The following is a 22,381-nucleotide window of genomic DNA, read 5'->3' as shown; positions in this document are numbered from 1 at the left end:
CTGGTGCCTCATTCTGCTCTGGAGCACAGCTAGAACAGCTCTTTTCTTGGGGAAGAAATAAGGAGAAGATATAAAGAAACCTGTGAGAGAGTGGAAAAATTCCAGCTTCTAACCATAAATGATTACCTCCAAAACCTGCTGGTCTAACATGATCTCAGCCCACTCCTGGAAGTACTTCATCAGATGCCTTCTTATTTGAGCTTCAAAGGAGTGGACTTCAGAACTATCATTAAGTGGCTCAAGTGACTCCTGAGGGTTGTGTATTCTGAGTCCTTTTCCTATCCATCCAAAAGGAACCCCGATGCACCTAGAAACAAGATTGTTGAGGAGGACCCATAGCGCCCTGATCTATAAGTCCCCAAATCTGGGTCTACTGAAAATCAATTGCGAATGTGCCTTAGGCTTGTCCTCCAACAATCTTTGCAGCTTGGACTCTTACAAATCTTTAACCAACTTCAAGATCTTCACAAAAAAGGGCTGAGACATCAAAGGCCTATTTCTGCACCGTCTCAATCTTGTGATCTTGTAGATCCTCAAGCACCCAGATGGAGGTCTTCTTGGTCATTGTTGTAACTAAAGTATCCACCTTATGCTGTTTGAACTTTTCTTTCTCTTCTGGGACCAGAGGATAGAGCTCAGCCATGGCCATTCTACTCTTTCAGGAGAATCCTACTCTGGGGAGATAATTGCTTGAATAGCCTGATGTACAGGAAAGACGTGCAAAGGCTTTCAGATTCCTTCCAAAATGGGTCCCCCCGCAATAGAAGCCTCATGTAGTGGCTACAATGATATACCTAAAGTCTCCAAAGACTTGGCTATAACTATAGAAAGTTCCCCTCTTAAACAACCTAACCACTAGAGGATCATCTCCCTCATCTCTATGAAGCTCGCTCTCCACCAGTGGCTCTATCAGGGAAGCTGACCTTAAGCTCACTGGTTCTTCATGGCTAGAAACTCTAGCCAAAGCTGAATGATAGGAAACTCCAATGTTCAGGAACTTCTAAGCACCTTTTCTTCACTGCTGCTGTACACAGAGCTGACATTCATTTCCTCAATAAGGCATCATGAAGGAGGAGAATAAATTCAAGTGAAAAGAGAATACCTGGTTGTTGGAGGTCTCCTGAATCCCCTTTAGAAGGCCCAGGATCTCCTACCATCAGGATTTGAGAGAGTTAGTGGCTCAGGAGAGGAGATAAAGAAAATGGCCACCTTTCCCATTCTTTCAGAGGCAGGAGCATGGTTCTACACAGCTACAGAAGGCGGCTCTGAATCCAGCTCCACGGTTTGTTGAGGGTCCTCCTGGCTATTTCCCAATATCAGGTCTTCCAAATAAGGCTGCCCAGAGGAGTAACAAGCTCAGCTGTACACTGACATGAAGGTTCTTAACAGCTGCTACACCAAGAATAGCATTTGGTGCACTTCACTGGGGTTTCCATCCACTTTAGAGACTGCCCCCGTTAAATAAAATACACCAAGCCCACAAAGAAGTAAACAAGGCTGTAGCGAGCAACACTTGAACCAATAGTCATGCCCCATTGGACCCATATTGTGCAGCTGAAACTAGAGATAGCTCAAGCTCCTTCCAGGCTCCAATGACTTATTCTTCCCTCCAAACTGCGGTCCATTGAATTGGCTCCCTCTCATCTTACTCCTTCACTGGAGCATTAGTTTGCTGCTTACATCGACTCTGAATATGTTCCTCTTTTTTTTTTTTTACATAGAAATAAAAAGGGACTTCCCCTGCTCAACTGGGCTCAGCTCTCCAGTTGACCCAGGAGATAGCCTCTCGAGAGCACTCCAAAGGTGCATAGTCAGACCATCACCATCTGCTGGAGACAAAGAAATTATGAAGAGTATAAGCTGCATGGTGCTCTTCTAGCGCAGAGCTTACAACTTGGTATTCTGTCTCCCTCTGCTGGTTGACAAGCAGAACCCTCAGATTCTGGACTGGTCTGGTATGCATACTAAGGAAGTGCTTTTAAATGCTGACCTACATGTGTATGGTAATACTCAACCAGGCTGGAACTTCTTTTAAAAATATATAAAAATGTATGCATTATCAATCTGGGATGTGGTGGCGCAGACTGAGGTCTAACTGCTACAGTTCGGTAACTGTGTTCTTCTTAAGCAGCATTCAAACTGTTTCACAATCAACAGGCTAAAGTTTCCTTAAACTCTACGTAAGTTCATCATTGTGAGCCTTCTATTACAACCATGCAGACAGTCCCCCTAGTTACAGCCTTTATATAGAAAGAAGATACTGGAGAATAATTCTAGGAAACATCTTCACTTTTTATATTTTCCTTACACATCATCTATGAAACATATCCTTCAGAACCAGATATTTAACTGAGCTAATAACACTTCCATCTGAGGGCTCTGCAGTTTAATGTCTCCCCCCTCCCCCCCTAGGTGTGAGGCTGCAGTGAGCAGCAGCCAAATCTAGCTCAGGGGGGATGTTTTCAATCTAATGCATCTACTGAAATATCACAAGAAATAGTGATCAGAAATACTTTGTTGGTTTCTTTTGCATAAGAATGACAGAAACTGGACATCGAGTCTTTTTTTTTCCAATCCAAAGATCAAGGTGTTTCCCCAAACTTGTTACCCGGGAAAAGAGGCATACATTTCTGTCTTTGCATTCGAGTTGATTTCTTTCCCAAATACCCTGTTAAAATATATAGCGATATATCAGGGAGTACCTTTTTTTTTTTTTTTTTTTAACCTAGCTGACACGGACAGATTTCTGGAACAATACACAGCTGGCCGGTGGATTCCACCCTTAAAGAACTTAACACCATCTTGTGTTCTTGCTTTCTTTTCTTTGAAGTTCTAGGTGTTATTTTCTTTTGCATCTATTTTAAGACTACTTCCCTATCTTTTTGAGATCTTCGTACTCCAAGTAACAGCCTTTTATTATAGAATCTGGTTTATTATGTGAAGTATCTTGTCTATGTGATTTTGCTTTATGTATTTTTTGTGAATTATATGTTTTAAAATAAATTATTCAGCATTACAAGTGTGTTGAGAATAGATATAAAAGGTGGGGGGGAGGGGACAACAAAGATTTTCTAACCAATTCAACCAGGCAGTCAACGTTTCACTCAACAGCTCAGCTTCTGATAACTAAACGTCCCTACCCAGAGATCTAATGTTGGAAAAATTATGCTGTACTACTGCATAGCACAGGTGGTGGAGGGAAATGTGAACACTTTAAAGAGAGATGACACTATTCCTCACAACGCTCCTACAGTGAATAAGAAAGGGCTGTCAAAAAAGTACCTGAGACACGGCCCACTGTGCCGCAGCTATAGCTGTGCTAGCCACCGATGCTGCACTGAGACGGTTTCCTTCTGTTGATGTGTCCCTGTAAGGGGGTAAAAAAAGGAAAAGGGCTGTAGTCTAGAAACCCTATGCATCATGTGTGTAAAAAATCTCAGTACTTTAATAGAAGGGGGCGTAGCAAGGCAGGACCTGATGTGCAATGGCAGAACTCAGTGTGAGGCTCGATGATGGAATATCAGGGGTGCTCTAGACGAGGCATGAGATGCACTAGTAGAGCTGTGAAGGGTCTCAGTAGTGGAACAGAAAGGGGTGATGTAGAACAAGAGTGAAGTACATTGGCAAGGATGTGCGAGTGAGACTGGACAGCAAGTTCTTAACTACTCTGTTGACCAATGTCCAGACCCTGCACTCACCGTTTTGACCCCTTGGCAAACTCCACATTGATCGCCTTTCCATCAATGCTCAGCGGAGGGTGAAGTGCCTGCAGGATCTGCAGTAACTGAGCCGCCTCCTGTGTAGATAAGAAAGGAACAGTCAAGGTTGGTCTCTCCTGGGCTAAGTGCACATCGCTGTGTTAATCTTCTCCTGGCCACTTATGCAAAAAGTCTCATTCTGTAATACAATTTAATAGCTTATATGCCACAAAAACATCCAAACAGTTCAATGTGGGCTAAAAAAGATTAAACCAAGTAGATCTGGGCATATACACACTTAAAAGAAATTAACAGGAATATAAACTTCATGAACTATTTAGCAAACATCCAGCTAGAATAAATCAGTCATTAAAAAAAAAGCTTTAAAAAAAAGAGTTTTCTTCTAGAACTCATATAATCCACTTCCAATCTAATAATATTTGGAAAGAGTTCCATGACTTAGCTCAGGGCTTGAAAAAAGTTTCTTAAGATCTACGAACCAGCCCAAAAATCTTGAAGCCAGACTTGAACAACTGGAATTTATTTATTTATTTATTTATGCACATTTATAAATTGCACACATTTAGTAAAGTGGCACTCCTGGGGGAATTCTGAACTACTGTGCAATGCAGAATTTGCACAGAATTAACAACCTTCACAGACTGCACAGAAATTCTGTGTAGTCTGCTGCTGAATGCTTTGTTTCTGGCTATTTCCCTCCCTCCCTACATAAACACCACTTCACGGCGGCAAGAGGAAGAGCTGCCCAGCTGTACATTGGATTGCTTCTGCCTTCTCTGCCATTTTGGTGCCCAGCATTTCCTTTAAGGTCTGCATGGCTTAAAAAGATGAGTCGGAGCCGGGATGGCAGAGGAGCAGGAAGCAACCCGATGTGTGACTAGGCAGCTCCCCTTTGCACTGGAATGGTGTATATGCAGCATGGGCACGGGATTTCAGCGGAAAGGGGTTCGACCGAGCGAGCACAGGAACGTAGGTAGCAGATTCTAGAGGTCAGCCAAGGCTAGGGTTTGGTACGCCTTACAGAACGGGGAATTGGAGGAGCGAGAGTATCCAGAACAGAGGAGAGAATAATATTATAGGAAGAGACAGCCTCACTGACAGACTTGGATAACATAGTGGTAGAGAAGAGATTTGAAACACTGGAGGACAGAGTAGAAAGCGAATGCTACATACCTGTAGAAGGTATTCTCCGAGGACAGCAGGCTGATTGTTCTCACTGATGGGTGACGTCCACGGCAGCCCCCTCCAATCGGAATCTTCCTAGCAAAGTCCTTTGCTAGCCCGCGCGCACCGCGCATGCGCGGCCGTCTTCCCGCCCGAAACCGGCTCGAGCCGGCCAGTCCAGTATGTAGCAAGACAATACACTTCAAGGGAAGACACAACTCCAAAGGGGAGGCGGGCGGGTTTGTGAGAACAATCAGCCTGCTGTCCTCGGAGAATACCTTCTACAGGTATGTAGCATTCGCTCTCTCCGAGGACAAGCAGGCTGCTTGTTCTCACTGATGGGGTATCCCTAGCCCCCAGGCTCACTCAAAACAACAACCATGGTCAATTGGGCCTCGCAACGGCGAGGACATAACTGAGATTGACCTAAAAAATTTACCAACTAACAGAGTGCAGCCTGGAACAGAACAAACAGGGCCCTCGGGGGGTGGAGTTGGATCCTAAAGCCCAAACAGGTTCTGAAGAACTGACTGCCCGAACCGACTGTCGCGTCGGGTATCCTGCTGCAGGCAGTAATGAGATGTGAATGTGTGGACAGATGACCACGTCGCAGCTTTGCAAATTTCTTCAATGGAGGCTGACTTCAAGTGGGCTACCGACGCAGCCATGGCTCTAACATTATGAGCCGTGACATGACCCTCAAGAGCCAGCCCCGCCTGGGCGTAAGTGAAGGAAATGCAATCTGCTAGCCAATTGGATATGGTGCGTTTCCCTACAGCCACTCCCCTCCTATTGGGATCAAAAGAAACAAACAATTGGGCGGACTGTCTGTGGGGCTGTGTCCGCTCCAGATAGAAGGCCAATGCTCTCTTGCAGTCCAATGTGTGCAGCTGACGTTCAGCAGGGCAGGAATGAGGACGGGGAAAGAATGTTGGCAAGACAATTGACTGGTTCAGATGGAACTCCGACATGACCTTTGGCAAGAACTTAGGGTGAGTGCGGAGGACTACTCTGTTATGATGAAATTTGGTGTAAGGGGCCTGGGCTACCAGGGCCTGAAGCTCACTGACTCTACGAGCTGAAGTAACTGCCACCAAGAAAATGACCTTCCAGGTCAAGTACTTCAGATGGCAGGAGTTCAGTGGCTCAAAAGGAGGTTTCATCAGCTGGGTGAGAACGACATTGAGATCCCATGACACTGTAGGAGGCTTGACAGGGGGCTTTGACAAAAGCAAACCTCTCATGAAGCGAACAACTAAAGGCTGTCCTGAGATCGGCTTACCTTCCACATGGTAATGGTATGCACTGATTGCACTAAGGTGAACTCTTACAGAGTTGGTCTTGAGACCAGACTCAGACAAGTGCAGAAGGTATTCAAGCAGGGTCTGTGTAGGACAAGAGCGAGGAGCTAGGGCCTTGCTGTCACACCAGACGGCAAACCTCCTCCAAAGAAAGAAGTAACTCCTCTTAGTGGAATCTTTCCTGGAAGCAAGCAAGATACGGGAGACACCCTCTGACAGACCCAAAGAGGCAAAGTCTACGCTCTCAACATCCAGGCCGTGAGAGCCAGGGACCGGAGGCTGGGATGCAGAAGAGCCCCTTCGTCCTGCGTGATGAGGGTCGGAAAACACTCCAATCTCCACGGTTCTTCGGAGGATAACTCCAGAAGAAGAGGGAACCAGATCTGACGCGGCCAAAAAGGAGCAATCAGAATCATGGTGCCTCGGTCTTGCTTGAGTTTCAACAAAGTCTTCCCCACCAGAGGAATGGGAGGATAAGCATACAGCAGGCCCTCCCCCCAATCCAGGAGGAAGGCATCCGATGCCAGTCTGCCGGGGGCCTGAAGCCTGGAACAGAACTGAGGGACTTTGTGGTTCGCTCGAGATGCGAAGAGATCCACCAAGGGGGTGCCCCACGCTTGGAAGATCTGGCGCACCACTCGGGAGTTGAGCGACCACTCGTGAGGTTGCATAATCCTGCTCAGTCTGTCGGCCAGACTGTTGTTTACGCCTGCCAGATATGTGGCTTGGAGCACCATGCCGAGACGGCGAGCCCAGAGCCACATGCTGACGGCTTCCTGACACAGGGGGCGAGATCCGGTGCCCCCCTGCTTGTTGACATAGTACATGGCAACCTGGTTGTCTGTCTGAATTTGGATAATTTGATGGGACAGCCGATCTCTGAAAGCCTTCAGAGCGTTCCAGATCGCTCGCAACTCCAGGAGATTGATCTGTAGACCGCGTTCCTGGAGGGACCAGCTTCCTTGGGTGTGAAGCCCATCGACATGAGCTCCCCATCCCAGGAGAGACGCATCCGTTGTCAGCACTTTTTGTGGCTGAGGAATTTGGAAAGGACGTCCCAGAGTCAAATTGGACCAGATTGTCCACCAATACAGGGATTCGAGAAAACTCGTGGACAGGTGGATCACGTCTTCTAGACCCCCAGCAGCCTGATACCACTGGGAGGCTAGGGTCCATTGAGCAGATCTCATGTGAAGACGGGCCATGGGAGTCACATGAACTGTGGAGGCCATGTGGCCCAGCAATCTCAACATCTGCCGAGCTGTGATCTGCTTGGACGCTCGCACCCGCGAGACGAGGGACAACAAGTTGTTGGCCCTCGTCTCTGGGAGATAGGCGCGAGCCATCCGAGAATCCAGCAGAGCTCCTATGAATTCGAGTTTCTGCACTGGGAGAAGATGGGACTTTGGATAATTTATCACAAACCCCAGTAGTTCCAGGAGGCGAATAGTCATCTGCATGGACTGCAGGGCTCCTGCCTCGGATGTGTTCTTCACCAGCCAATCGTCGAGATATGGGAATACGTGCACCCCCAGCCTGCGAAGTGCCGCTGCTACCACAGCTAGGCACTTTGTGAACACCCTGGGCGCAGAGGCGAGCCCAAAGGGTAGCACACAGTACTGGAAGTGGCGTGTGCCCAACTGAAATCGCAGATACTGTCTGTGAGCTGGCAGTATCGGGATGTGAGTGTAGGCATCCTTCAAGTCCAGAGAGCATAGCCAATCGTTTTGCTGAATCATGGGGAGAAGGGTGCCCAGGGAAAGCATCCTGAACTTTTCTTTTACGAGATATTTGTTCAGGGCCCTTAGGTCTAGGATGGGACGCATCCCCCCTGTTTTCTTTTCCACAAGGAAGTACCTGGAATAGAATCCCAGCCCTTCCTGCCCGGATGGCACGGGCTCGACCGCATTGGCGCTGAGAAGGGCGGAGAGTTCCTCTGCAAGTACCTGCTTGTGCTGGAAGCTGTAGGATTGAGCTTCCGGTGGACAATTTGGAGGTTTTGAGGCCAAATTGAGGGTGTATCCTTGCCGGACTATTTGCAGAACCCACTGATCGGAGGTTATGAGAGGCCACCTTTGGTGAAAAGCTTTCAACCTCCCCCCGACCGGCAGGTCGCCCGGCACTGACACTTGGATGTCGGCTATGCTCTGCTGGAGCCAGTCAAAAGCTCGCCCCTTGCTTTTGCTGGGGAGCCGCGGGGCCTTGCTGAGGCGCACGCTGCTGACGAGAGCGAGCGCGCTGGGGCTTAGCCTGGGCCGCAGGCTGTCGAGAAGGAGGGTTGTACCTGCGCTTGCCAGAAGAGTAGGGAACAGTCCTCCTTCCCCCCAAAAATCTTCTACCTGTAGAGGTAGAGGCTGAAGGCTGCCGGTGGGAGAACTTGTCGAATGCGGTGTCCCGCTGGTGGAGATGCTCTACCACCTGCTCGACTTTCTCTCCAAAAATATTGTCCGCACGGCAAGGCGAGTCCGCAATCCGCTGCTGGAGTCTATTCTCCAGGTCGGAGGCATGCAGCCATGAGAGCCTGCGCATCACCACACCTTGAGCAGCGGCCCTGGACGCAACATCAAAGGTGTCATACACCCCTCTGGCCAGGAATTTTCTGCACGCCTTCAGCTGCCTGACCACCTCCTGAAAAGGCTTGGCTTGCTCAGGGGGAAGAGCATCAACCAAGCCCGCCAACTGCCGCACATTGTTCCGCATGTGTATGCTCGTGTAGAGCTGGTAAGACTGGATTTTGGCCACGAGCATAGAGGAATGGTAGGCCTTCCTCCCAAAGGAGTCTAAGGTTCTAGAGTCTTTGCCCGGGGGCGCCGAAGCATGCTCCCTAGAACTCTTAGCCTTCTTTAGGGCCAGATCCACAACTCCAGAGTCGTGAGGCAACTGAGTGCGCATCAGCTCTGGGTCCCCATGGATCCGGTACTGGGACTCGATCTTCTTGGGGATGTGGGGATTACTTAGTGGCTTGGTCCAGTTCGCAAGCAATGTCTTTTTCAGGACATGGTGCAAGGGAACAGTGGACGCTTCCTTAGGTGGAGAAGGATAGTCCAGGAGCTCAAACATTTCAGCCCTGGGCTCGTCCTCCACAACCACCGGGAAGGGGATGGCCGTAGACATCTCCCGGACAAAGGAAGCAAAAGACAGACTCTCGGGAGGAGAAAGCTGTCTTTCAGGAGAGGGAGTGGGATCGGAAGGAAGACCCTCAGACTCCTCGTCAGAGAAATATCTGGGGTCTTCTTCTTCTTCCCACGAGGCCTCACCCTCGGTGTCAGACACAAGTTCACGGACCTGTGTCTGCAACCTCGCCCGGCTCGACTCCGTGGAGCCACGTCCACGATGGGGGCGTCGAGAGGTAGACTCCCTTGCCCGCATCGGCGAAGCTCCCTCCGCCGACGTAGTCGGGGAGCCCTCCTGGGAGGTGGCCGCAGTCGGCACCGCACGCGGTACCGACGTCGGGGACCTCACCCCAGGCGATGGGCCAGCCGGCGCCACGCTCGACGGTACCGGAGGCGCAAGCACCGCCGGTACCGGAGGGGTAGGGCGCAACAGCTCTCCCAGAATCTCTGGGAGAACGGCCCGGAGGCTCTCGTTCAGAGCGGCTGCAGAGAAAGGCAGGGAGGTCGATGCAGGCGTCGACGTCAGAACCTGTTCCGGGCGTGGAGGCTGGTCCGGGCTGTCCAGAGTGGAGCGCATCGACACCTCCTGAACAGAGGGTGAGCGGTCCTCTCGGTGCCGATGCCTGCTGGGTGCCGACTCCCTCGGCGACCCAGAGCTCTCGGTGCCGACGCGGGGAGGAGACCGGTGTCGATGCTTCTTCGACTTCTTCCGAAGCATGTCACCGGAACTCCCCGGCACCGACGAGGAGGACGTAGAATCCATCCGTCGCTTCCTCAGGGCCGAGGTCGAAGCAGGTCGATCCCGGGGGGGCTGTACCGCAGGAGCCCTCAGGGTAGGGGGAGACCCACCCGAAGGCTCACCGCCACCAGCAGGGGAATGGACAGCCCTCACCTGCACTCCACCCGATGCACCACCGTCCGACGACATCAGGAGACGAGGTCCCGGTACCACCGACGTCGATGCAGCTATCCGATGTCTCGGCGCCGATGCAGAGGGCCGATGCCTCGATGCACTCGATGCACTGGCGGCCAAGGATGAAGGTCTGGACGCTGATGACGTCGATGCACACGATGACCCCGGTGCCGATGCCGACGAAGAGCCCGAGAACAAAACGTTCCACTGGGCCAATCTCGCTACCTGAGTCCGCCTTTGTAACAGGGAACACAGACTACAGTTCTGAGGACGGTGCTCGGCCCCCAGACACTGAAGACACGACGAGTGCCTATCAGTGAGCGAGATTACCCGGGCGCACTGGGTGCACTTCTTGAAGCCGCTGGAAGGCTTCGATGTCATGGGCGGAAAAATCACGCCGGCGAAATCAAAATCCGAAATGACGAATTTGGAGCACCAAAAATTTAAGGGAGAAAAATCTCGACCGAGGCTGAAAAGAGGCCTACCCCGACGACGAAAGAAAACTTACCGGGGCAAAAACTGGAAACACGGGAAGGGGCAAACGAAACCCAAGGGGGTTTCCGGAGCACTTCCCGAACAAATTTAGAACTTTTCCGAAGAAAAAAAACACGTCTATTTTAAAACAGACGCGCGAGGTCGACTCTCCGGGGCTCGACACGACAAAAAACACAGCCGTACCGAGTGCGGACGAAAGAAGACTGGCCGGCTCGAGCCGGTTTCGGGCGGGAAGACGGCCGCGCATGCGCGGTGCGCGCGGGCGCGCGAGGGCTAGCAAAGGACTTTGCTAGGAAGATTCCGATTGGAGGGGGCTGCCGTGGACGTCACCCATCAGTGAGAACAAGCAGCCTGCTTGTCCTCGGAGAAGGGTCAATAGCCTGAGCATTCCTAAATGTATTGGTTAAGATTGGACGGGACTGGGGAGGAGGGTGTTTAAGTGTGAAAGTTATCAAATGATGGTCAGAGAGGGGAAGAGCTGAGGTGCAGAAACTGGAGAGTGAGCAGGCTAAGAAGAGGATAAGATCAAGACAGTGGCGATTCTGGTGAGTGGGGGTAGTGGAGCACAGCTGAAGATTGAAAGAGGATGTTGAAGCGAGAAACTGAGAAGCATAAGAGTCAGAGGCAACATTAGCATGAATGTTAAAATCCCCAAAATGAGAGGAGATGAAGGTTCAAGAAAGAAGAAAAGCCAGGCATCAAAGTCAGTGAGAAAGGAAGAAAGTGACTTATCAGGGGGTCGATAAATGACTGCAGAGAAGTGAATAGACGGATGGAGTGGACTTCGAAGGAAGAAAAGCAGTGAGACTGAGCTAGAAGAAGAGGTTGAAATCTACAAGAGCGTGAAAGTAGTAGCCGACACCACCTCTGCGGCCAACTGGGCGAGGAGTATGGGAGAAAAGATAACCTCCATGGCATCGGGCCGCAACTGAAGCAGAGTCTTCAGGGCAAAGCCAAGTTTCAGTTAGGGAACACAGATGGACAGTACAAGAGATAAAGAGGTCGTGGATGTAGGAAAGTTTGTTACAGAGCGGGCATTCCACAGAGCACACGAGAAAGGCGAGGAACAGAAATTAGATTGGAGACATCACGGTATGACCTGCACAAATAGGATGAGAGCTGATGTGGAGGACCAGGATTGAGACTGATGTCCCCAGCGGAGAGCAGGAGAAGGAGCAAGAGAGAGTACAGAGAAGAGTAGGAGAGGTATGATGACAGCGACGAAGGCGAGATGTACTCAGATAGAAAGGAGATGGTTGAATGGAAGGAAGAAAATGTTGAAGGTTGAGAGCTGAGAAGACGGAAGAGGACAAAAGAGATGGTGAGATGATGAAAGCAGAGGGTGGGCAATGTGTTCCTGCAGTGTACAGTGGTTTCAGATGGAGAAGGTAAAATTATGTATCATACCTGATAATTTTCTTTCCATTAATCATAGCTGATCAATCCATAGACTGGTGGGTTGTGTCCATCTACCAGCAGGTGGAGATAGAGAGCAATCCTTTTGCCTCCCTATATGTGGTCATGTGCTGCCGGAAACTCCTCAGTATGTCGATATCCAAGCTCCATCCGCAGGACTCAGCACTTAGAGAATTACACCCACAAAGGGACACTCTGCCCAGCTCACCACCGCCGAAACGGGGGAGGGGAATTAACCCAGCTCATCCCCACACAAGTGGGGGAGGGGAATCCGTCCAACTCATCCCCGCGGAGCGGGGGAGGGACACCACACCTGCCGATGCGGGGGGATCTGGCTTATCCTGCAACCGCGGGAGGAGCTGACTGACCCTAACACCGCCGAAGCAGGAGGGGTACAAAGCTGCCCTACAGCCGCACGAAGCGGGAGGGAGCGCCGGCAGAATTTAAATCTCAATCCAGCCCCGTAAAACGGAGGGGAGAGGAATGCAGCAGCTCACTGTAACACAACTCTTGATTAGAAAAAAGGGAAAAAAGACTAAACGTCAGCCGGCGTGGCTAAACAGTAAGATAAAGGAAGTCATTAGAGCCAAAAAACAATCCTTCAGAAAGTGGAGAAGAGAACCAACTGAAAGTAACAGGATAGATCATAAGGAATGCCAAGCCAAATGCAAAGCGGAGATAAGGAGGGCAAAAAAGGACTTTGAGAAGAAATTAGCGTTGGAAGCAAAAATACATAGTAAAAATTTTTTAGATACATTAAAAGCAGGAAACCGGCCAAAGAGTCGGTTGGGCCGCTGGACGAAAATGGTGTTAAAGGGGCGATCAGGGAGGACAAAGCCGTAGCGGAGAAATTAAATGAATTCTTTGCTTCGGTCTTCACCGAGGAGGATTTGGGGGGGACACCGGTGCCGGAAAGAATATTTGAAGCGGGGGAGTCGGAGAAACTAAACGAATTCTCTGTAACCTTGGAGGATGTAATGGGTCAGTTCAGCAAGCTGAAGAGTAGTAAATCACCGGGACCTGATGGTATTCATCCCAGAGTATTAATAGAACTAAAAAATGAACTTGCGGAGCTACTGTTAGAAATATGCAATCTGTCCCTAAATCGAGTGTAGTACCGGAAGACTGGAGGGTAGCCAATGTTACTCCGATTTTAAGAAGGGTTCCAGAGGAGATCCGGGAAATTATAGACCGGTGAGTCTGACGTCGATGCCGGGCAAGATGGTGGAGGCTATTATTAAGAATAAAATTGCAGAGCATATACAAAAACATGGACTGATGAGACAAAGTCAGCACGGATTTAGTGAAGGGAAGTCTTGCCTCACCAATCTAATGCATTTTTTTGATGGGGTAAGCAAACATGTGGACAATGGGGAGCCGGTTGATATTGTATATCTGGATTTTCAGAAGGCGTTTGACAAAGTGCCGCACGAAAGACTCCTGAAGAAATTGCAGAGTCATGGAATCGGAGGTAGGGTATTATTATGGATTAAGAACTGGTTGAAAGATAGGAAGCAGAGAGTAGGATTGCGTGGCCAGTATTCTCAGTGGAGGAGGGTAGTTAGTGGGGTCCCGCAGGGGTCTGTGCTGGGTCCGTTGCTTTTTAATGTATTTATAAATGACCTAGAGATGGGAATAACTAGTGAGGTAATTAAATTCGCCGATGACACAAAATTATTCAGGGTCGTCAAGTCGCAGGAGGAATGTGAACGATTACAGGAGGACCTTGCGAGACTGGGAGATTGGGCGTGCAAGTGGCAGATGAAGTTCAATGTTGACAAGTGCAAAGTGATGCATGTGGTTAAGAGGAACCCGAATTATAGCTACGTCTTGCAAGGTTCCGCGTTAGGAGTTACGGATCAAGAAAGGGATCTGGGTGTCGTCGTCGATGATACGCTGAAACCTTCTGCTCAGTGTGCTGCTGCGGCTAGGAAAGCGAATAGAATGTTGGGTGTTATTAGGAAGGGTATGGAGTCCAGGTGTGCGGATGTTATAATGCCGTTGTATCGCTCCATGGTGCGACCGCACCTGGAGTATTGTGTTCAGTACTGGTCTCCGTATCTCAAAAAAGATATAGTAGAATTGGAAAAGGTACAGCGAAGGGCGACGAAAATGATAGTGGGGATGGGACGACTTTCCTATGAAGAGAGGCTGAGAAGGCTAGGGCTTTTTAGCTTGGAGAAGAGACGGCTGAGGGGAGATATGATAGAAGTGTATAAAATAATGAGTGGAATGGATCGGGTGGATGTGAAGCGACTGTTCACGCTATCCAAAAATACTAGGACTAGAGGGCATGAGTTGAAGCTACAGTGTGGTAAATTTAAAACGAATCGGAGAAAATTTTTCTTCACCCAACGTGTAATTAGACTCTGGAATTCGTTGCCGGAGAACGTGGTACGGGCGGTTAGCTTGACGGAGTTTAAAAAGGGGTTAGATAGATTCCTAAAGGACAAGTCCATAGACCGCTATTAAATGGACTTGGAAAAATTCAGCATTTTTAGGTATAACTTGTCTGGAATGTTTTTACGTTTGGGGAGCGTGCCAGGTGCCCTTGACCTGGATTGGCCACTGTCGGTGACAGGATGCTGGGCTAGATGGACCTTTGGTCTTTCCCAGTATGGCACTACTTATGTACTTATGTAATCCAATTGAAAAAACTTGAACACGAAGTCCTCCTGAACAGGAACTGAAAACTAAACTTGAACCTGAAATGCAACCAGAATATAAACAATACAGATATCTGGGAGGGGCTATGGATTGATCAGCTATGATTAATGGAAAGAAAATTATCAGGTATGATACATAATTTTACCTTCCATATCATCATGCTGATCAATCCATAGACTGGTGGGATGTACCGAAGCAGTACTCACCCAGGGCGGGACATTGAAATCCCTGACCGCAACACTGACGCTCCAAACCGGGCCTCCGCCCGAGCAGCCACAGTCAAGCGGTAATGCCTGGAGAAGGTATGGGCCGATGCCCAAGTTGCCGCCTTGCAAATCTCTTCCAAGGAGACGGACCCGGCCTCTGCCATCGAGGCCGCCTGAGCTCTAGTGGAGTGAGCCTTCAGCTGGATAGGCGGCACCTTCCCCGCGGCCACATAAGCCGCTGCAATGGCTTCCTTGACCCATCTTGCCACTGTAGACTTAGCAGCCTGCAGACCCTTATGAAGACCTGCAAACAGGACAAACAGATGATCCGACTTCCGGAAATCATTGGTCACTTCCAAGTATCTGATGATAACTCGTCTCACATCTAGATATTTGAGAGCAGAGTACTCCTCTGGGTAGTCCTCCCTACAAAAGGATGGGAGACAGAGCTGCTGATTCACATGGAAGCGAGAAACAATCTTGGGCAGGAAGGAAGGCACTGTGCGAATAGACACTCCTGCCTCAGTGAACTGCAAGAAAGGCTCTCGACATGATAGTGCCTGGAGCTCGGAAACTCTTCTGGCTGAAGTGATAGCCACCAAAAAGACTGCCTTCAACGTCAGGTCTTTCAGAGATGCCCTCGACAAGGGTTCAAAAGGCGGCTTCTGCAAGGCTCTTAGCACCAGGTTGAGATTCCACGCAGGCACCACTGAGTGCAGAGGAGGGCGCAGGTGATTAACTCCCTTGAGAAAACGCACCACATCTGGCTGCGAAGCCAGGGAAGCACCCTTCAGGCGGCCCCTGAAGCAAGCCAGCGCCGCTACCTGGACTTTAAGGGAACTGAGCGACAGGCCTTTCTCCAGACCTTCTTGCAGGAACGCCAACACTGAAGAAATTGGAGCAGTGAAGGGAGAAAGTGAGCCTGCTTCACACCACGCTGTAAAGGTACGCCAAACCCTGGCGTAAGCAGTAGAAGTAGAGCGCTTCCTCGCTCTCAGCATAGTGGCGATGACCTTGTCTGAGAAGCCTTTCTTCCTCAGACGCTGCCGCTCAATAGCCAGGCCGTAAGACCAAAGGGGGAGGGATCCTCCATCACCACGGGACCCTGATGCAACAGGCCCTGCTCCACTGGCAGCCGCAGGGGGTCGTCCACTGAGAGCCTGATCAAGTCCGCATACCAGGGACATCTGGGCCAGTCCGGACCCACCAGGATTATCCAGCCCGGATGCTTTGCCACCCGGTCTAGCACCCTGCCCAACATGGGCCAGGGCGGGAACACATAGAGAAGCTCCTGTGTCGGCCACTGTTGGAGAAGAGCATTTACTCCCAGAGATTGAGGGTCCCGTCCTCTGCTGAAAAAGCGCGGCACTTGGCAATTGGCCGATGACGCCATCAGACCTAGGCTCGGCTGGCCCCAGCGCTTCGTGATGTCCAAGAACGCCTGAGCCGATAACTGCCACTCTCCGGGATCCAAGGTATGGCGACTGAGAAAGTCCGCCTTGACATTCATGACTCCGGCAATGTGGGCCGCTGACAGCTGTTCCAGGCTCGCTTCCGCCCACTGGCATAGATTCATGGCCTCCTTGGCACCTCCCTGGCGGTTGACATAGGCCACAGCCGTGGCATTGTCCGACAGGACCCGTACTGGTTTCAACGCCAGTACCGGGAGGAACTCCAAAAGCGCCAACCGAATGGCTCTGAGTTCCAGGAGGTTGATAGACAACTTTGCCTCTGCAGGAGACCAGAGCCCCTGCGCTGTCCTTCCCAAGCAGTGGGCTCCCCAGCACGTCAAAGAGGCGTACGTCGTGACGACAATCCACTCCAGGGTCACAAGAGGCATGCCTGCAGACAACTTGTCTTCAGCCACCAGCTCAGCGCCTTGCGCACTGCTGGGTCCAAGGGAAGGCGCACAGCATAATCCTCAGACACCGGAGTCCAGCGCTGCAGCAGAGAGTGTTGTAGTGGTCTCATATGAGCCCTGGCCCAGGGCACTACTTCCATCGTGGCCGTCATAGAGCCCAACAGCTGCACATAGTCCCAAGCCCGAAGAGGAGAGGCTACTAGGAACTGGTCCACCTGAGCCTGAAGCTTGACAATCCGATTGTCTGGCAGGAACACTCTGCCCACTTGGGTGTCGAAACGAACTCCCAGATACTCCAGGGACTGAGTCGGGCGCAGCTGGCTTTTCTCCCAGTTGATGATCCACCCCAGGGAGCTCAAAAGAGCAATCACCCGGTCCACAGCTTTGCCGCACTCTGCATAAGAGGGGGCTCGGATCAACCAGTCGTCCAGATAAGGATGACTTTTACTCCTTCCTTTCGCAGGAAGGCCGCGATGACCACCATTACTTTGGAGAAGGTCCGCGGAGCAGTAGCCAACCCGAACGGGAGGGCTCTGAACTGGAAGTGTCGGCCCAGGACTGCAAAACGCAGAAAGCGTTGATGAGGAGGCCAGATGGGAATATGCAAGTACGCTTCCTTGATGTCCAAGGACGCCAGGAACTCCCCTGCCTTCACTGCCGCTATAACAGAGCGGAGAGTCTCCATGCGAAAGTGCCAAACTTTCAAGGCCCGATTGACCCCTTTGAGGTCAAGGATAGGCCGTACAGAACCTCCTTTCTTTGGTACCACAAAGTAAATGGAGTAACGTCCATTGTCAAGCTGATTTTCTGGCACCGGAACGACCGCACCCAGGCGGATCAGATTGTCCAAAGTCTGCTGCACTGCCACAGCTTTGACCGGAGACTTGCAGGGAGAGAGTACAAACCCATCTCTTAAGGGTCGGCAGAACTCTAGCTTGTAGCCGTCTCTGATGACTTCCAGCACCCAAGCGTCTGAAGTTACCCTGGTCCACTCGCCCAGAAACGAGGACAGGCGTCCTCCAATCTGCACTGGGCCATGGACCAGGGCCCCGTCATTGTGTACGAGACCCTGGGGGAGGACCGGAGGGCGCACCTCCGGGACGGCGGTCTCTGCGAAAGGAATGCTGCTTGAGGGAGAAGTTCCTCTTGAAGGAAGAGGGAGCAGAGGAGCCCGACTTGCCCGGGCAGTACCGACGGGCTTCCTGAAACCGTCCTCTGGAGTTACCGGGGCGAGCACTGGCCCGAGCCCTGACCTCTGGTAACCTCTTGCCCTTAGACGTGCCGAGATCGGTCACAATTTTGTCCAGCTCGACCCCAAAGAGCAGCTTGCCTTTAAAAGGCAACTTAGCCAGGCGGGACTTAGAGGCGTGGTCAGCAGACCAATGCTTCAGCCAAAGCCACCGCCGCGCAGAGACTGTCTGAGCCATACCTTTAGCCGAGGCTCTCAAGACATCATACAGCAAGTCTGCCAAATAAGCCAAGCCCGATTCCAGGGCCGGCCAATCAGCCCTCAAGGAAGAATCCGAGGGGGAAGCCCACTGCACAATCGTCAGGCACGCCCTGGCCACATAGGAGCCGCAAACTGAGGCCTGCAAACTTAAAGCAGCCGCCTCGGACGACAAGGCCGCCTCCAATCTTCTGTCTTGGGCGTCCTTTAGGGCAGTGCCACCTTCCACCAGCAACGCCGTTTTCTTAGTCACCGCAGTGATTAAAGAATCCACTGTAGGCCACAGAAAGGCCTCCCGTTCACTTTCAGGCAGAGGATAGAGGCGGGACATAGCCCTAGCCACTTTGAGGCTCGCTTCCGGGACATCCCATTGAGCCGAAATCAAGGTGTGCATGGCATCATGCACGTGGAAGGTTCTAGGCGGGCGCTTCGTCCCCAGCATAATGGCGGAGCCAACAGGGGCTGAGGGAGAGACGTCCTCCGAAGAGGAAATCTTCAAAATGCTCATGGCCTGCACTAACAGGTTGGGCAAGTCCTCTGAGCGAAAGATCCGCGCTGCAGAGGGGTCATCCGCTCCATCCGAGCGGGAATCCATCTCCTCCAAGGAATCCCCAAAGGACCGTTGGAAGAACCCAGATACGCTGCCCTCATCTACATCAGAGGAGACAGAGTCCTCTAAGGCCTGGAAATCCACCCGAGGGCGTTTACTTCCGGGGGCCTCAACCCCTTTATCGGACAAGGGAGCAGGGGCAGCGTTTTGCATAAGGAAGGCCTGATGCAGCAGCAAAATGAACTCGGGGGAGAAACCCCCCAGACTGTGCACTTCAGCAGCCTGGGCCACAACCCTAGACGCACCCTCAACCGGCGCTCGCAAGAGCGGGGGAGAAACATGCGTCCGGCGCGACACTCCGCGAAGGAGCCGCGCGGGAAGAACGGCGCTTAACTTTGGCCGCTTTTTTGCCGTCGCCCAAATCTAGGGCGGCCATAGAATTAACGTCTTCCACCTCAAGGGCGGCCCAAGAAGCCGTCCGAGCAGTGTGGCCGGCCAAGATGGCGGAGGCGAGCAGCGGGGGATGGGCGTTTATGGCGGGAAAGACCGCCGCACCGGAGGAAGAACCGGGACACTGACCGGCCTCCAAACTGACACCCAACAAGGGCGAATCAGACTTTAAGACCCCCGCATCCCCGCTAGAAGCGCACGCGCGATCCGGGGAGCGATTCTTAGCGCCCTCACCCTCCGACGCCATAGGCCACGTGGAGACCGATCGGGGGAACCCCCTGCCCGCTACAAAAAAGGTAAAAATTACCTGCTTCTCGCTCCGAGCTGTAACGAACTGGTGTCCCAGTGAGTAGCTGCAATAAACGTTTAAATAAACGCCCTTAAGGATGTCCAAATTTTTTTTTTTTTTAAAGGAGCCAGCGGGAGGGGGGAGAAAAGGAGGGACCTGGCACCACCAGGTTTGCACTTGCTCAAGAAGAGCCCTCAACCCCAGGTACTCAACAAAACCTAAAAATTAGGCTTGGAGACCTAGCCAGAGCTGCTGCTGTGTGTGACCACCACCTGCTGAGATAGAGAACATACTGGAGGAGTTTCCGGCAGCACATGACCACATATAGGGAGGCAAAAGGATTGCTCTCTATCTCCACCTGCTGGTAGATGGACACAACCAAGGAAGGGACAGAACCAAGAAAAGAAAGTGTACTGGAGCAATAAGTATTAACTGGGAGAAAATATAAATGTACAAAGAAAATGCCCCGCGCGTCATAAGGCATGCGGCACCTTGAGCAGAGGCCCTGAGTGGACCTGGGAGTCACCCCGGTGAAAGCTGTGAGGATATGCAGATGAGCTGCAAGTCCTCCACAGCACCGGAAAGGCAGCCGGTGGGAAGGCTGGGCACCTCTCAGCCAAGGAAAGGCTTACCAGGGGTTAGGCCGAAGCCAGCATTCCTCCCCCTGAGGGTCACCTGATCTGGACCCCAACACCTTCATTGGGAGGCCCGACCGAGCAGATGGGCAGCAAAACCTGAGGCCCGACCTCCCCTATGGCCGCCCTGAAAGGACAGTTCTCTGGAAAAACCTACTGAGCTCCACCACCTAAACAACCTCTACCAGCCACCCACGTGTAGCACCCCTGGGGCAGAAGAGGTGCCACAGTCAAGCACAGAAAATATATAGCACAGCACTGAGAGGGACTTACTTTTTTTTTTTTTTTTTGCACCTTTGACTAACTACCTTTACCAGCTACCTTGGGTCTGTCCTCTGGTGACCTAAAGACCTTTGTCTCTTCTAAACTCTTGACCAATTTATCCAGATCCTCTCCAAAAATAACAGTGATCCACAAAAAGGAAATTTGCCAAGTTTTAACTTAGATGTCACATCCACAGACCAACCATGGATCCACAAGGAGCGCCTAGTAGCAACACTGAGCACCATGGACTTAGAAGAAGCCTGAAGGAGATCATACAGGGCATCACATTAAAAAAAAATAAACTAAATTTGAAAAAAAGAGAGAGAACCCGTTCCACCAGGGCCAAATCATCCGTCAACCAATCTACCACACGTTCAGCCTGGTGGAAACAGGCTTGGGCCAACAGATCCCTGAAGATAGCCAACTGAACTGCAAGAGCTGCCACATCAAAATTCTGCTTGAGAAGGGATTTCATCCTGTGGATCTCATCCATCCACAGGGACCATATTCTTTTTTGTAACCACCAACACCACAACATCCACCACTGGTGGCCGCAGGGAGTCCCTATCCTGGTCTGGAATAGGATACAAGTGCATCATATTCTAAGCCACCCTAAAGGGAGCATCTGGTGCATTCCACAAGGGCTGAATCGAATGTCTAATATCCTGGTGCATAGGAAATTAGCTCTCTAATAACTTGGTGCATATAGGAAAGGAACAAGACATTTTTAACGCCCTACAACAATGGATCTACACTACACAAAGTGACCTTGGGATCGTCTTCAAACTAACAGAGAAGAGACTTGGCTGATAAGCTCCTGCAATACATCCCTATGAAAAACACGTACCACCAAAAGCATCTTCACCTAGAATCCAATCTAGGATTCCTCCCCCATCTGCTTTTCCTCATCCAACTGCTCCTCCTTAGAAAGAGGGGAAACGGCCTCTACCACATCTTCTGACACTTGGAAGGAGGAAGAAAGGGAAGGAGAGTCTCCCACAACAGAAGACACAGAGGCTCCTGACTTGTGTATACAGGCGGCCTTGTATATGGCCAAAATAAACTCTGGGTTAAATTCCACCCCAGAGGGACCCTGTGATGCACCAGCATCAGAAGGACCCCCTCATGTGCCCATTAGCTCCAGCCACGGGGGATGCTCACTAACTGCAGCTGAATTCAAAATGGAGACGGTTCCCACCGAAGTCAGGGCCACTGCCATGAATCTCATCAGAGCCACCGGCTTTAGCCGAGTCCTCTGCTTAAACAGGTCCAGTGCGTCAGGCGCAGACACAACAGAACCCCTGCGGCCGGCACAGTATTTGCACACATCTGCTACATCCACACAAGAATACCAAACACTTTTTGAGCTTGTCAGAGCTCATCATTGCTGCCTGCCTGCTGTGTGCCTGGGACCCGAACTGCTTAAGAGCTGCGAAGAACCCAGGAAAGAACAGCCCTCCAGAAATCATGATCCAGAAGACAAGGGACTGTGAGGAAAAGGTAATAATTCAAAGCTGCGACCAACTCTTGTGGTCCTTTTATTTAAGTATTGGCAAAGATATCAAGCAGACCTCACTGCACTCCAGGCTGCCTGTCTGCCATGAAGCAGAGGTCAGCCAAGGCACACAAATTCTAATCCCATGGGGGTGTGGGAGAAGGGGGGAGGGACCCAGCCACCCAAATGTAACACCCCTGGGGCAGAAGAGGTGCCATGGACCTCCGTCCCAGTCCAGCACAGAAAATATATAGCACAGAACTGAGAGGGACTTTTTTTTTTTTTTAATTGCACCTTTGACTAACAACCTCCCAACCAAACCCAATTTCCCCCAAACAACTGACCCCACTAAACCCAACAAAAACTGGGACTGCACAGGCTTACCACGTCCACCAT

General features: G+C 51.1%; 1 protein-coding gene across 3 annotated transcripts in view; it reads right to left on the bottom strand.

Moving 5' to 3' along the window:
- RBM10 (RNA binding motif protein 10) overlaps positions 1-22,381 on the bottom strand; it is an 80,869-nt gene that overhangs the window by 36,010 nt on the left and 22,478 nt on the right. For all 3 annotated transcript variants that reach the window (XR_003943740.1, XM_030217815.1, XM_030217816.1), the window contains exons 11-12: positions 3,699-3,796; positions 3,283-3,367 (exon numbers count right to left, since the gene is read on the bottom strand). Coding sequence is in view for 2 of the 3 variants with exons in the window: in XM_030217815.1 (XP_030073675.1) it covers positions 3,283-3,367; positions 3,699-3,796 (183 nt within the window). In the remaining variant the exon portion in view is untranslated. The remainder of the gene's footprint in view (positions 1-3,282; positions 3,368-3,698; positions 3,797-22,381) is intronic.

The sequence above is a fragment of the Microcaecilia unicolor genome, chromosome 11, assembly GCF_901765095.1.
Source record: "Microcaecilia unicolor chromosome 11, aMicUni1.1, whole genome shotgun sequence".
NCBI classification, from domain to species: Eukaryota; Metazoa; Chordata; class Amphibia; order Gymnophiona; family Siphonopidae; genus Microcaecilia; species Microcaecilia unicolor.
This window is presented reverse-complemented; position numbering and strand designations above follow the sequence as displayed.